This window comes from Myxine glutinosa, chromosome 2 (genome assembly GCF_964187855.1).
Source record: "Myxine glutinosa chromosome 2, kmMyxGlut1.1, whole genome shotgun sequence".
NCBI classification, from domain to species: Eukaryota; Metazoa; Chordata; class Myxini; order Myxiniformes; family Myxinidae; genus Myxine; species Myxine glutinosa.
In genome coordinates, this window is record NC_136262.1 from 5,252,766 (window position 1) to 5,269,405 (window position 16,640).

At 43.4% G+C, this 16,640-nt stretch overlaps 1 protein-coding gene across 8 annotated transcripts in view; it reads left to right on the plus strand.

Moving 5' to 3' along the window:
* The window catches only part of LOC137422082 (ciliary neurotrophic factor receptor subunit alpha), a 174,085-nt gene that overhangs the window by 76,683 nt on the left and 80,762 nt on the right, over positions 1 to 16,640 (plus strand). For all 8 annotated transcript variants that reach the window (XM_078772916.1, XM_068108831.2, XM_068108829.2 and 5 more), the window contains one exon: positions 10,955 to 11,099. In XM_078772916.1, the coding sequence (XP_078629042.1) occupies positions 10,955 to 11,099 (145 nt within the window). The remainder of the gene's footprint in view (positions 1 to 10,954; positions 11,100 to 16,640) is intronic.

The following is a 16,640-nucleotide window of genomic DNA, read 5'->3' on the forward strand; positions in this document are numbered from 1 at the left end:
AGATGGCCGCCTTGCGTCTTCCACTTTGTCAAATCACATCACTTAACCGACGGGGGACCAAGGTGTAACGCTTGTTTACCAGTTATTTTACATAGTCATTCTCATTGATGAAGGATTGAGGGTGTCGGGGTGAAGGATTTATTTACCAGTTGATTTACATTCTCATTCTCATTGTCACTGTTGAAGGATTGAGGGTGTCGGGGTGAAGGATTTACTTACCAGTTGTTTTACATTCTCATTCTCATTGATGAAGGATTGAGGGTGTCGGGGTGAAGGATTTATTTACCAGTTGATTTACATTCTCATTCTCATTGTCACTGTTGAAGGATTGAGGGTGTCGGGGTGAAGGATTTACTTACCAGTTGTTTTACATTCTCATTCTCATTGATGAAGGATTGAGGGTGTCGGGGTGAAGGATTTACTTACCAGTTGTTTTACATTCTCATTCTCATTCTCATTGATGAAGGATTGAGGGGTGTCAGGATGAAGGATTTACTTACCAGTTGTTTTACATAGTCATTCTCATTGATGAAGGATTGAGGAGTGTCAGGTGAAGGATTTACTTACCAGTTGTTTTATATAGTCATTCTCATTGATGAAGGATTGAGGGGTGTCAGGATGAAGGATTTATTTACCAGTTGTTTTACATAGTCATTTTCATTGATGAAGGATTGAGGAGTGTCAGGTGAAGGATTTACTTACCAGTTGTTTTACATAGTCATTCTCATTGATGAAGGATTGAGGGGTGTCAGGATGAAGGATTTACTTACCAGTTGTTTTACATCGTCATTCTCATTGATGAAGGATTGAGAAGTGTCAGGTGAAGGATTTACTTACCAGTTGTTTTACATAGTCATTCTCATTGATGAAGGATTGAGGTGTGTCAGGATGAAGGATTTACTTACCAGTTGTTTTACATCGTCATTCTCATTGATGAAGGATTGAGGAGTGTCAGGTGAAGGATTTACTAACCGGTTGTTTTACATAGTCATTCTCATTGATGAAGGATTGAGGGGTGTCAGGATGAAGGATTTACTTACCAGTTGTTTTACATCGTCATTCTCATTGATGAAGGATTGAGGAATGTCAGGTGAAGGATTTACTAACCGGTTGTTTTACATAGTCATTCTCATTGATGAAGGATTGAGGGGTGTCAGGATGAAGGATTTATTTACCAGTTGTTTTACATAGTCATTCTCATTGATGAAGGATTGAGGAGTGTCAGGTGAAGGATTTACTTGCCAGTTGTTATGCATTCTTATTCTCATTGGCACCAATGAAGGATTGAGGGTGTTGGGGTGAAGGATTTATTGTCTCCCGTCACACCGTGGAGCGAAAGGGGGACTATGGTTTTCCCCTCCATCCGTGTGTGCGTCCGTCCGTGCGTTTGTGCGTCCGTCCGTCCATGCGTGCGTGCGTACGTGCGTACGTGCGTGCATGCGTGCATAAGCGAAGGACCGAATTCTAATTTGGTGTGTGGGTGCAACCCACGTCAAAATCCACGATGGCCGCCGCCATGTATGTCTGAACCTTGTGAGCGGAATATCTTGAAAAATAAGCGAAGTACCAACTTCCAATCTGGTGTGTGGCTGTATCTAGGCATAAGGAAGAACGCTATTGAAAATTGGGTCGCCACGTCAACATCCAAGATGGCCGCCTTGCGTCTTCCACTTTGTCAAATCACATCACTTAACCGACGGGGGACCAAGGTGTAACGCTTGTTTACCAGTTATTTTACATAGTCATTCTCATTGATGAAGGATTGAGGGTGTCGGGGTGAAGGATTTATTTACCAGTTGATTTACATTCTCATTCTCATTGTCACTGTTGAAGGATTGAGGGTGTCGGGGTGAAGGATTTACTTACCAGTTATTTTACATTCTCATTCTCATTGATGAAGGATTGAGGGTGTCGGGGTGAAGGATTTATTTACCAGTTGATTTACATTCTCATTCTCATTGTCACTGTTGAAGGATTGAGGGTGTCGGGGTGAAGGATTTACTTACCAGTTGTTTTACATGCTCATTCTCATTGATGAAGGATTGAGGGTGTCGGGGTGAAGGATTTATTTACCAGTTGATTTACATTCTCCTTCTCATTGTCACTGTTGAAGGATTTAGGGTGTCGGGGTGAAGGATTTACTTACCAGTTGTTTTACATTCTCATTCTCATTGATGAAGGATTGAGGGTGTCGGGGTGAAGGATTTATTTACCAGTTGATTTACATTCTCATTCTCATTGTCACTGTTGAAGGATTGAGGGTGTCGGGGTGAAGGATTTACTTACCAGTTGTTTTACATTCTCATTCTCATTGATGAAGGATTGAGGGTGTCGGGGTGAAGGATTTCCTTAGCAGTTGTTTTGCATTCTCATTCTCATTCTCACCGATGAAGGATTGAGAGGTGTCAGGATGAAGGACTTTTTTTACCCCCGCCAGAGGAGAGGGTATTGCATTTGAGTCCGTTTGTTTGTTACTTGGCAAAAAATTTTTTAGCTGCGTTGCAAGACGCTGGTCATAGAGTGCCCTCTGCTGTTGTTCTTGTTCTTCTTGTTCTTCTTCTTGCAGAGAAGACAAAACCTCAAAGCTCCACCCATTCTGGGAACCATAGCTCCACCCATTGTGGGAGAGGCTTCATATATACAAATATCCACCATTTTATTAACTCGCATAGCTTTGAGGCCTGTTTTGTAGGCCCGTGGTGTCTTCCTCTCTCACACAGTTTTATTTCAAATCAAATTCGATATATCATTTCATTTTTCACAGTCGCTAACATAGTTTTAGACTCGGTTGAAAAAAAACGTGAAGAAAATCCGATGAAAGTTGCCCTTTATAGAACGAAATGAATTCTCAAAGGCCTGTAACTTCAAGTCCATTGAGATTTTTTTTTTTAAATCGCGGCATGCTCAGTCATACACCGCCCGAAATAACAGACGGGAAAATGCCGAGATATATTAAAAATTCGTCCATTTGATGACAATCGTCACGATGGAATATTTAATTTATACGTCGTCACAATAATGTGGAGAGAGGAGCATAGCTTCGTTCACGTGTCGCCACACACGGGAAAATGCCGAGATATATTAAAAATTCGTCGCCACACACGGGAAATTGCCGAGATATATTTTCACTTTGCACAAAAATAACATCAAGTAATCGAATCAATAGGAATGTCCTGTGCCTATAACATCGACGTTATAGGCACAGCTGCATCTAGGCATTGTGTAACATCGACGCGGCTTTTGTTTTAATTAAAACTTTTTGTACTTGTTTTGACAAGAATTGTGATCACTCCTGTTTGTGTTTGTGTGTTTGTGCGTTTGTGTGTGTTTGTGTGTTTGTGTCTTTTTGTGTGTGTGTGTTTGTTTGTGTGTTTGTGTTTGTGTGTGTGTTTGTGTGTGTGTGTGTTTGTTTGTGTGTTTGTGTGTGTGTGTTTGTGTGTGTGTTTGTGTTTGTTTGTGTGTGTGTGTGTGTGTTTGTTTGTGTTTGTGTGTGTGTGTGTGTGTGTGTGTGTGTGTGTGTGTGTGTGTGTGTGTCTGTGTGTGTGTGTTTGTTTGTGTGTGTGTGTGTGTGTGTGTGTCTGTGTGTTTTTGTGTGTGTTTGTGTGTGTTTGTGTTTGTCTGTGTGTGTGTGTGTGTGTGTGTTTGTGTTTATGTGTGTGTATGTGTTTGTGTTTGTGTGTGTATGTGTTTGTGTGTGTTTGTGTGTGTGTGTCTGTCCGCTCACTTCTGGGTTAAAGACATTAAAAGTGATGAAGTTTTATTTTATTTCATCCGATTCATATTTATTTTTCGTACACAGAGTCGAGCATCGTGGAAGAACTAGAACACAGAATGGTTCAGGACGTAAAATAACAAAAACAACAACAGTCGGAGAAGGGGACAATACCAAGAGCAGGGCCGAGGGAGAAAATAGACGGAAAAGGACAACAAGGGTTGTGGGTAATGATGAGACGAAGGGGAGAATGAAAGGGGTGGACAAGATGGATACAGCAGCAAAGTTTGGGGGAGAGATGGGATGGGGGTGGTTTAACGGGGGTAGAAAAGATCACATGGTTTCGGATTGGGGACGATTTGAGGTGGTGGTGAACAGCTGTCTTGAAGATCTGGAAGGAGGAATGAGATTGAAGAGAATGTGGAGGTGGGTTCCATAGGTGAGAAAAAAAATGAACAAATGAGTGGAGGTGAGCAGTCATCTTGGATTTCAAGAGTTTTACGAGAAGGGCGTTGACCGTGGACTACATGCGCCCTGCAGATACCTGGGAGGACGAGCACGGACAGGGAAAATGGGGCATGACCGGAGGCGGTAGAGACAGAGAGACCACCGACCTGTTTGTGATGGGAATGTGAGAGGTCATCTTCATAACGGACTCTTCATCATGGACTCGGCTTAATCACGAGATATTCCAATGGCATTGAAGTCCTTGGTGTCCATGGCGTCTAGCTGAGAAGTTATGAGGCTGCCGAGGGCACCAGGTTAGAGAGGAGAGCGTCACTCCATCAAGCTGTGGATGAAAATGTTGTAGGTGGATAGGATTTCAGGTGTGCCAAGGAAGGACTTTGTACGACCGAGGATGCCAAGTCGGCGGCTGGCTTTGGAAGCCAACTTGGAAATGTGGTTTGCCCAAGAGAGATCATGGCTGTGAGTGAGACACAGTAGTTTGAATGACTGGATTTCCTCAAAAAGATTGTTGAAGTCTATGGGAGGGGTGGGAGATGGCGGGGAGTGGGAGTGGGGGATGGGGCGGTTCCAGACCATCCTTTCGGAAAGAAAAAGTGAGAATGTGTGATTCGTCAGAATTGAAGGACATATTAGAAGTGTTTGACCTGCTTGTGATTTTGTCATGGTCTGAAGAGAGGGAAGAGGCTTCAGCCTGCCTGTCTGAAGGATGTGGAATGTCACGACAGATGGTGGAGTCATTAGCAAATAGATAAAGAGGATTTTCCAGAGTGTCCGAGGGATAATTTATGAAAATCAGGAATAGCATTGGGCCCAGAACACTGCCTTGGGGCACTGCAGCCTTGACGGGAAGAGATGATGAAAGGATTCCATCGAGTGCACATGGTGGCGATGAGAGTAGAGGATGTCAGCAAGCCAGATGTGGAGTTGGCCTCGGATGCCATAGGCAGAGAGTTTGGGGAGCAAGGCGGGATGCCAGAACGTATAGAAAGCTCCACGAGATCTGTCCAGGGAGACGGCTCTGATGTCATTCCTGATGTCAAGGTCCTCCTTCCATTGTTGAGTGAGCAGAAGCAATCTTGGTAGCACCAATCAATCACTGCCATATTCACCATGTGTGGAGCAAATGGAAAGCACGGCCCAGAGTCTGGGAACATCCAAAGCAATGGAGCATAAATTATATCAATTGCTGAAAATCCATTTCTGTACTTTCCCTGATAACCACAAGGCCCCTTATAGTAATAATCGATAGTTACAGGTGTGCATGCTTTCAAGTCATGCACGACAATGTGTTCAGCACAATGAATGATTCCCGCCAGGGAGTAATGCATTCGATTGTGTGTGTGTGTGTGTGTGTGTGTGTGTGTGTGTGTGTGTGTGTGTGTGTGTGTGTGTGTGTGTGTGTGTGTGTGTGTGTGTGTGTGTTTGTGAACAAGATATCTGGAAAGGTTCTGAACGGATTTGGATGAAGGTTGGTGGGATGATTGCCTTTGGGATAAGGAAGAATTGATTAGTTTTTGGTGAAGCTCAGGATATTATTCCCGATCCAGTAATTTTTTGAAGGATTTTTTACCATTGGAGGACAGGGCTCATTTTTTTTTTACATTATATTCTATATATTCTATATTTAACATTGTGATGTGAAAATAGTTTTCATATTTGTTGTAAATGTAGTTTAAACTCGTGGTTATGCATTAGAGCGGTGTATTTTGTTAGCAGCGTCGTCTTCAATGTTCTTTTTTTTTTTCTAATAAAGACATATTCTGTCATTTTAAAACCACTAACGTGTGTATTAGGTTTCCCCGTTTCATAAAATGTATCGTTTGATACGTATAATGCTTTAAAACTGTTAATTTGTTTTTTAACCTCAGAAGAGATATCAACATTTACCTCAGCGAATGTCAATCGCGGTGTCAGTATTTGATGAACTTATAAAGACTTAGGTGAGTAATAAGTGTGACAAGCATGTGCACGGGATTCTTCCCAGAAGAATGAGTGGTCGCATTAGCTTGTACGACTTAAAATGAGCGAGTTTTGTTTTGACGTTTGGGCCAGTTTTACATGTTGTATCCGTAAGGAATGAAATGAACGTTTTCCTGGCTTACAATTTTATTTGAAGTCACACATGCCTCAAAATACACTCACTTATATAGAATTGAACGCTGAATCCGAAAATGTAAGTGAAATTGCCTTGTTTTTTTTAACGTTATCTTCTATATATTCTAAATATATATATATATATATATATATATATATATATATATATATATATACAGTCACGTGAAAAAGTAAGTACACCCCATGTAGTACAGCGGATAAGCTCTCATATTTTAACAAATTGTGCATTTTTTGAGAAAAGCATGAAATTTCTAGCATAGTTAGTATATACCATAAGGTTTATTTTCAGATGTGGAGGGAAGTCAGATTTGACCTCTGAGGAACGTGAGGTCAAATCAAAAATGGCCGCCAGTCCACCGGGTCTAATGTTCAAACGTGCTTATAGGTGTCATTTCCAACTAAATTGAGGATGCCCATTCATTTGGTGATACTTTTGAGATCGCCAGAACTCAAGGACATGCATTTAGGTCACGGTCAAGGTCAAATTACGTTAAATATCTATTTTTATGATACTGCAGTTGGAACTGCTATTGGAAAAAGTTCATTTGAACTTTTAAAACTTAATTTTTTTTCAGGTACAGGGATAGGTACAGAACACCCAAAGACCAGAAATGATGAAAAAAAAGTGTTTACACTGCAAGGAATGATGTAATAACCTCTGAAAAAATAACTGTAGTTAACCAAGTATGTCCACCAAAGCTTACATTAAATCAAGTGCAATGATGAAAATTGGTAATGATCTAAATCTAACAGTCTCTAGAACAGAAGCACAGCACAGTGCAGTGCACTTGAGTGCAGCTTTGGCACACTTGCAGCGTCCAGTGCACCCTTTCTTGCAGCCACAGTCGATCAATTCATGGCACGATTTTGATGCTTCAGGAAGAGTGGTCCAAAGAGGCTGCCACCCAGTTGTCTCCTTTGTCCAGCCCCAGTCAGGTGGGTCTGCAATCTCTGGATCCATGACCAATGCCTGGTTACAACAGTTGGCCTGGTAGCAAGTGCGCTTGATGTGCTGCTTGAGTGTTGCCTGGGTTGGAGGAATGTTCTCTAGAGTTCTACACTTCTGTGTGAAGAGCTGTTTCCTGGCATCATTCACTTCCGTGCTCTCACTGGTTCTATCGTACATCAGCACCACAAATCGCTCCAGCAGTAACATTGAGCCTTCGCTGACCTCACTTGGCATGCCTAGGAGTTCATTGAAAACATCATTCACCTCTGGGCATCCCCAATTTAGTTGGAAATGACACCTATAATGTTTTTCTACACTATTTCGTTCCAAAATTAAGCGCGTTTGAACATTAGACTCGGTGGACTGGCGGCCATTTTGGATTTGACCTCTCATGGTTCTCAGAGGTCAAATCTGACACCTCCACATCTGAAAATAAACCTTATGGTATGCACTAACTATGTTAAAAATTTCATGCTTTTCTCATAAAATGCACAATTTTTGTGTTTATCTGCTGCACTAATGTAAAGTTTTGACTTTTTCAACATATTTCAACATACAGCTATTTGTTCTTCATTTCAACAATATTGAGAGATAAAGGTGATATAATATAATAAATATCATGAAACATTTACATTTTGTAGTCCATTGTATAATTTAAATAAACATAAATGCAAATTCCGCATGTAGAAAAAGGAAGTACACCCCTACATTTATCACTACTTCAAATACCTAAAATTAGAATCAGGTGCACCAGCTCAGGTGCAAATTATTAGAACATCGTTAGAGGATCTTGGAGGAACCTGTCCTATTTAAACACCAGACATTTAGGTTGGTTTGCTCTTTGTTGTTGAAGTGTGCGGTGTCACCATGCCTAGATCAAAAGAGCTCTCTGAGGCCTTCAGAAAGAAGGTTATCGATGCCTACGAGTCTGGGAAGGGATTGATAAAGAACTCCAAATAATTTGAAATCAATCATTCGACTGTCCGGAAGATCATCGACAAGTGGAGAAGATTCCAAACAACTGCCAACTTGTTCAGGCCAGGCCACGCCAGCAAGTTCAGCCCGAGAGCAGACCGCAAGATGCTGAAAGTAGTCTCTAAGAACCCCAGAATGTCATCACGGGACCTACAGGTATCTCTTGCCACTGTTGATGTCAAAGTGCACGAGTCTACCATTAGAAAGAGGCTGCACAAATTTGATCTACATGGGAGGTGTGCCAGGAGGAAACCTTTGCTGTCCAGAAAGAACATCAGGGCAAGACTAAAGTTTGCCAATGATCACCTCGGCAAAGACCAGCACTTCTGGAACAATGTGCTCTGGACACATGAGTCAAGGGTAGAGCTATTTAGCCAAAGTACCAGAAGACATGTTTGGCAAAAACCAAAGACACCATTTGACCACAAGAACCTGATACCAACTGTAAAGCATTGTGGTGGAAATGTGATGGTTTTGGGGCAGCTTTGCTGCATCAGGGCCTGGGCAGCTCACCATCATAGAATCCACTATGAATTCTTCATTGTACCAGAGGGTGCTTGAGGATAATGTGAGGCCATCTGTCGGAAAGTTGAAGCTCAACCGAAGGTGGACCATGCAACATGACAATGACCCTAAACATACTGGTAAATCCACCAAGGAATGGCTGAAAAGAAAGAAATGGAGGGTTCTGGAATGGCCAAGTCAAAGCCCGGATCTAAATCCCATCGAGATGTTGTGGGGGGATTTGAAACGAGCTGTGCAAGCAAGAAACCCCTCAAACATCGCACAGCTGAAAGAATTCTGCATGGAGGAGTGGGCAAAAATTTCTCCCAGTCGATGTCAGAGACTGGTAGACAGTTATAAGAAATGCCTACTTGAGGTTGTTTTTGCCAAAGGGGGCAATACCACCGATTAGAGCCAAGGGTGTACTTACTTTTTCCACATGCGAAATTTGCATTTATGTTTATTTAAATTATACAATGGACTACAAAATGTAAATGTTTCATGATATTTGTTGTATTATATCACCATTATTGGAGAGGCGGATAAGGAAGAAAGTGAAGATCGACGAAATGCAGTTTGGATTCATGCCAGGAAGAGGAACGACAGACGCGCTTTTCATTGTGAGGCAGTTGCAGGAGAAGTACATGGAGAAGAGGAAGAAGTTGTTTCTTGGGTTTGTTGATCTGGAGAAAGCATTCGATAGGGTTCCACGCAAAGTATTGACATGGGCATTGAGGAAGTTAGGAGTGGAGGAATGGTTGATCAGAGTAATGATGGCAATGTACAAAAGAGCGCGCACAGCTGTAAGGACGAAGGACGGGAACAGTGGTGAGTTTGAGGTGAAGGTGGGAGTGCATCAGGGGTCGGTACTAAGTCCACTACTATTTGTAGCTGTGATGGAGGTGCTGGCTCAGAACGTAAAGGAGGGTTTACCATGGGAGTTGTTGTATGCAGATGATCTGGTGTTGATTGCGGAAAGTATGGATGGACTGAAGGAAAAGATGAACACGTGGAAGGAATGTATGGAGACAAAAGGTCTGAAGGTGAATATCGGAAAGACGAAGGTGATGGCAAGTGGTAAAGCATGTGGTGAGGTGGGAAGAACTGGGAAGTGGCCCTGTGCTGTGTGTAGGAAGGGTGTCGGAGTGAACTCCATTCAGTGTACAATGTGCGCTGAGTGGGTTCATCAAAAATGTAGTGGTCTGAGAGGGTCATTAACCAGTGTGGCAGCTACATTCAAATGTAAGGTGTGCACAGAGGAAGCTGCAGATGGAGGAAATGTTGAGTTGAATCTTGGAGACGGCGTGAAGCTGGAAGGTGTGAAAACATTTTGCTACCTCGGAGACATGCTGAATGGAGAAGGTGGATCAGACTTGGCAACGGTTGCTCGAGTGCGATGTGCATGGAAGAAGTTTCGGGAATTGAGTGGCGTGCTGATGATGAGGGGAGTGTCGTTGAAGCTGAAGGGAAAGGTGTATGCTGCATGTGTGAGAAGTGTTATGATTTATGGGAGCGAGACATGGGTAATGAACGTAGAGCAGCAACGAAGGTTGGAAAGGGTGGAAATGCGAATGGTTCGGTGGATGTGCAGAGTATCGTTGAGAGAGAGGAAGACAAATGATGAATTGCGAAAGATGATGGGAATAGAGCCTGTGATTGATGCTGTGAAGAGGAACAGGTTGAGATGGTTTGGTCATGTGTTGAGGAAGGATGAAAGTGACTGGTTGAGAAGAGTGATGGAAATGAATGCAGAAGGAAGTAGAAGACGGGGAAGACCGAGAAAGACTTGGCTAAAGATGGTGGAAGAAGAAATGCGGGCAAGGGGGTTAACAAGGGGAGATGCAGAAAATAGGGCAAAATGGAGAAGATTGTCATGGGGACCGCAAGGCTAACCCCCGCTCTGGCAGGGAAAATGGCCTTTAAAATGCTTGTTGTTGTGTGTTGTTGTATATCACCTTTATCTATCAATACGGTTGAAATGAAGATCAAATAGCTGTATGTTGAAATGTGTTGAAAAAGTCAAAACTTTACATGGGGTGTACTTTCTTTTTCACGTGACTGTATATATATATATATATCTGTGCTGTGTCTGTCTTGTGTTGTCAATGAACTAGTCCCTCAAACTTTTGTGAAATCGTACTACTCCAACTTGACCCACGGCAGGAGTATGCGCTCTACTGAGTGGCGTTTTAGTTTTATTTGTATTTATTTGTCTCAATTCTGTCCATCAGGAGATAATTACCGACAAAACAGAATACGTCATCATGGATGCACGACCAGGGGCGCAGCATGTCTTACTGGTGAGTGGACAGGACAAGTACGGAAATGGCCAATGGAGCATCTGGAGCCAGGAGGTGATCGCATCACCATGGAAACGTATGTATGTGGAAACTTCACTGTGGAGACCGACATTTCTACTTTTTATTTTGCTTTGGAGTTATTTTAAAGTATAAACAATATAAATAGCTCTTTTAAGTGCCAACACCTCGTATAAACCGCAAACTGTACATTCCTCTCTGGTCGTAGTCAACGTGTGGCCCTGAATGGGTTTCTCACATCTCCTCTTCCTGTTCAGGCTGGAGTTCCCCAAGGCAGTGTTCTGGGCCCTGTGCTTTTTCTGGTCTTCATCAATGATCTCTCTGACTCTCTTGAAAATCCTCTCTATCTCTTTGCTGATGACTCCACTCTCTGTCGCTCCATACCCCATCCCTCAGATCGGCAGTCTGCAGCCTCCTCACTCTCTGCAGACCTTGACAAAATCACAGACTGGTCAAACAAGTGGAACATGTCTTTCAATCCTGACAAATCTCTCACTCTTACGATGTCTCTCCGAAAAGACCGACTGGACAACCCTCCCATCCACTTTCTGAATAATCCTCTCCAGGAAGTTGTCAGTCAAGCTTTTGGGTCTCACTATCTGCCATGATCTTTCCTGGGAAAACCACATTTCCAAGCTGGCCTCCAAAGCCAGTCGCCGACTGGGCATCCTCCGTCGTGCGAAGTCCTTCCTCGGCACACCTGAGCTCCTCACCACATACAAGGCTTTCATCCGCAGCTCAATGGAATACTGTTCCCCCCTCTGGGCTGGTGCTCCTGCCTCACACCTAGCTCGTCTTCACGCTGTTGAAACCAAAGCGTTCAGAATCATTGGAATCTCCCGTGATGAAGCTATCTCCGAGGGCCTCTCACTCACTCACCGCAGGCAGGTTGGTGGTCTTTCCGTCTTCTACCGACTCCTCTCCGGCCTTGCTCCTCCAGCTCTCTCTGGGCTCTGTCCCCCAAATTTGTCCGAATCCGTCCATAACTTTTTAAGATATCGTGACACATATAATTTTGGCCCTGTCGCTCAATGGTGAAGAATCAGTTTAAAAACGACAGTTTCCGGATCCACATCTTCAACAAAATCGAATCAATTCTCCCGTGTCCCACACTCAAACTGTGCACCAAATTTTGTCCGAATCCGTCCATAACTTTTTGAGATATCGTGATCCATATCGTTTTTGTCATCACTGAACATTGAACAATCAGTTAAAAAACGATGGCATCTGGATCCACATCTTCACTGAAATCGTATCAATTCGCCCGTGTCCCACACCCAAACTGTCCACCAACAGTGGAGTAGAATACCAACACAGAGGTAGACTTGAGCAGCAGAGTTGAAGGCCAATATAGAGGTAGACTTGAGCAGCAGAGTTGAAGGCCAATATAGAGGTAGAATTGAGCAGCAGAGTTGGAGGCCAATATAGAGGTAGACTTGAACAGTGGAGTTGAAGGCCAATATAGAGGTAGACTTGAGCAGCAGAGTTGAAGGCCAACACAGAGGTAGACTTGAGCAGCAGAGTTGAAGGCCAATATAGAGGTAGACTTGAACAGTGGAGTTGAAGGCCAATATAGAGGTAGACTTGAGCAGCAGAGTTGAAGGCCAACACAGAGGTAGACTTGAGCAGCAGAGTTGAAGGCCAATATAGAGGTAGACTTGAGCAGCAGAGTTGAAGACCAATATAGAGGTAGACTTGAACAGCAGAGTTGAAGGCCAACATAGAGGTAGACCTGAGCAGCAGAGTTGAAGACCAATATAGAGGTAGACTTGAGCAGCAAGAGTTGAAGGCCAATATAGAGGTAGACTTGAACAGCAGAGTTGAAGGCCAATATAGAGGTAGACTTGAACAGCAGAGTTTAAGGCCAACATAGAGGTAGACTTGAGCAGCAGAGTTGAAGGCCAATATAGAGGTAGACTTGAACAGCAGAGTTGAAGGCCAATATAGAGGTAGACTTGAGCAGCAGAGTTGAAGACCAATATAGAGGTAGACTTGAACAGCAGAGTTGAAGGCCAATATAGAGGTAGACTTGAACAGCGGAGTTGAAGGCCAATATAGAGGTACACTTGAGCAGCAGAGTTGAAGGCCAATATAGAGGTAGACTTGAGCAGCAGAGTTGAAGGCCAATATAGAGGTAGACTTGAGCAGCAGAGTTGAAGACCAATATAGAGGTAGACTTGAGCAGCAAGAGTTGAAGGCCAATATAGAGGTAGACTTGAACAGCAGAGTTGAAGGCCAATATAGAGGTAGACTTGAACAGCAGAGTTTAAGGCCAACATAGAGGTAGACTTGAGCAGCAGAGTTGAAGGCCAATATAGAGGTAGACTTGAACAGCAGAGTTGAAGGCCAATATAGAGGTAGACTTGAGCAGCAGAGTTGAAGACCAATATAGAGGTAGACTTGAACAGCAGAGTTGAAGGCCAACATAGAGGTAGACCTGTGCAGCAGAGTTGAAGGCCAATATAGAGGTAGACTTGAACAGCAGAGTTGAAGGCCAATATAGAGGTAGACTTGAACAGCAGAGTTAAAGGCCAATATAGAGGTAGACTTGAACAGCAGAGTTGAAGGCCAATATAGAGGTAGACTTGAACAGCGGAGTTGAAGGCCAATATAGAGGTAGACTTGAGCAACAGAGTTGAAGGCCAATATAGAGGTAGACCTGTACAGCAGAGTTGAAGGCCAATATAGAGGTAGACTTGAACGGTGGAGTTGAAGGCCAATATAGAGGTAGACTTGAGCAGCAGAGTTGAAGGCCAATATAGAGGTACACTTGAGCAGCAGAGTTGAAGGCCAATATAGAGGTAGACTTGAGCAGCAGAGTTGAAGGCCAATATAGAGGTAGACTTGAGCAGCACAGTTGAAGGCCAATATAGAGGTAGACTTGAGCAGCACAGTTGAAGGCCAATATAGAGGTAGACTTGAGCAGCAGAGTTGAAGGCCAATATAGAGGTAGACTTGAGCAGCAGAGTTGAAGGCCAATATAGAGGTAGACTTGAGCAGCACAGTTGAAGGCCAACATAGAGGTAGACTTGAACAGCAGAGTTGAAGGCCAATATACATGTAGACTTGAACAGCAGAGTTGAAGGCCAATATAGAGGTAGACTTGTACAGTGGAGTTGAAGGCCAATATAGAGGTAGACTTGAACAGTGGAGTTGAAGGCCAATATAGAGGTAGACTTGAATAGCAGAGTTGAAGGCCAATATAGAGGTAGACTTGAGCAACAGAGTTCAAGGCCAATATAGAGGTAGACTTGAGCAGCAGAGTTGAAGGCCAATATAGAGGTAGACTTGAACAGCAGAGTTTAAGGCCAATATAGAAGTAGACTTGAACAGCAGAGTTTAAGGCCAATATAGAAGTAGACTTGAACAGCAGAGTTGAAGGCCAATATAGAGGTAGACTTGAACAGCAGAGTTGAAGGCCAATATAGAGGTAGACTTGAACAGCAGAGTTGAAGGCCAATATAGAGGTAGACTTGAACAGCGGAGTTGAAGGCCAATATAGAGGTAGACTTGAACAGCAGAGTTGAAGGCCAACATAGAGGTAGACTTGAACAGCAGAGTTGAAGGCCAACATGGAGGTAGACTTGAGCAGCAGAGTTTAAGGCCAACATAGAGGTAGACTTGAGCAGCAGAGTTGAAGGCCAACATAGAGGTAGACTTGAACAGCAGAGTTGGAGGCCAATATAGAGGTAGACTTGAACAGCAGAGTTGAAGGCCAATATAGAGGTAGACTTGAGCAGCAAGAGTTGAAGGCCAATATAGAGGTAGACTTGAACAGCAGAGTTGAAGGCCAATATAGAGGTAGACTTGAACAGCAGAGTTTAAGGCCAACATAGAGGTAGACTTGAGCAGCAGAGTTGAAGGCCAATATAGAGGTAGACTTGAACAGCAGAGTTGAAGGCCAATATAGAGGTAGACTTGAACAGCAGAGTTGAAGGCCAATATAGAGGTAGGCTTGAGCAGCAGAGTTGAAGACCAATATAGAGGTAGACTTGAACAGCAGAGTTGAAGGCCAACATAGAGGTAGACCTGAGCAGCAGAGTTGAAGGCCAATATAGAGGTAGACTTGAACAGCAGAGTTGAAGGCCAATATAGAGGTAGACTTGAACAGCAGAGTTAAAGGCCAATATAGAGGTAGACTTGAACAGCAGAGTTGAAGGCCAATATAGAGGTAGACTTGAACAGCGGAGTTGAAGGCCAATATAGAGGTAGACTTGAGCAACAGAGTTGAAGGCCAATATAGAGGTAGACTTGTACAGCAGAGTTGAAGGCCAATATAGAGGTAGACTTGAACGGTGGAGTTGAAGGCCAATATAGAGGTAGACTTGAGCAGCAGAGTTGAAGGCCAATATAGAGGTACACTTGAGCAGCAGAGTTGAAGGCCAATATAGAGGTAGACTTGAGCAGCAGAGTTGAAGGCCAATATAGAGGTAGACTTGAGCAGCAGAGTTGAAGGCCAATATAGAGGTAGACTTGAGCAGCACAGTTGAAGGCCAACATAGAGGTAGACTTGAACAGCAGAGTTGGAGGCCAATATAGAGGTAGACTTGAGCAGCAGAGTTGAAGGCCAATATAGAGGTAGACTTGAGCAGCAGAGTTGAAGGCCAATATAGAGGTAGACTTGAACAGCAGAGTTGAAGGCCAATATAGAGGTAGACTTGAGCAGCAGAGTTGAAGGCCAATATAGAGGTAGACTTGAGCAGCAGAGTTGAAGGCCAATATAGAGGTAGACTTGAGCAGCACAGTTGAAGGCCAACATAGAGGTAGACTTGAACAGCAGAGTTGAAGGCCAATATACATGTAGACTTGAACAGCAGAGTTGAAGGCCAATATAGAGGTAGACTTGTACAGTGGTGTTGAAGGCCAATATAGAGGTCGACTTGAACAGTGGAGTTGAAGGCCAATATAGAGGTAGACTTGAATAGCAGAGTTGAAGGCCAATATAGAGGTAGACTTGAGCAGCACAGTTGAAGGCCAACATAGAGGTAGACTTGAACAGCAGAGTTGAAGGCCAATATACATGTAGACATGAACAGCAGAGTTGAAGGCCAATATAGAGGTAGACTTGTACAGTGGAGTTGAAGGCCAATATAGAGGTAGACTTGAACAGTGGAGTTGAAGGCCAATATAGAGGTAGACTTGAATAGCAGAGTTGAAGGCCAATATAGAGGTAGACTTGAGCAACAGAGTTCAAGGCCAATATAGAGGTAGACTTGAGCAGCAGAGTTGAAGGCCAATATAGAGGTAGACTTGAACAGCAGAGTTTAAGGCCAATATAGAAGTAGACTTGAACAGCAGAGTTTAAGGCCAATATAGAAGTAGACTTGAACAGCAGAGTTGAAGGCCAATATAGAGGTAGACTTGAACAGCAGAGTTGAAGGCCAATATAGAGGTAGACTTGAACAGCAGAGTTGAAGGCCAATATAGAGGTAGACTTGAACAGCGGAGTTGAAGGCCAATATAGAGGTAGACTTGAACAGCAGAGTTGAAGGCCAATATAGAGGTAGACTTGAACAGTGGAGTTGAAGGCAAATATAGAGGTAGACCTGAACAGTGGAGTTGAAGGCCAATATAGAGGTAGACTTGAATAGCAGAGTTG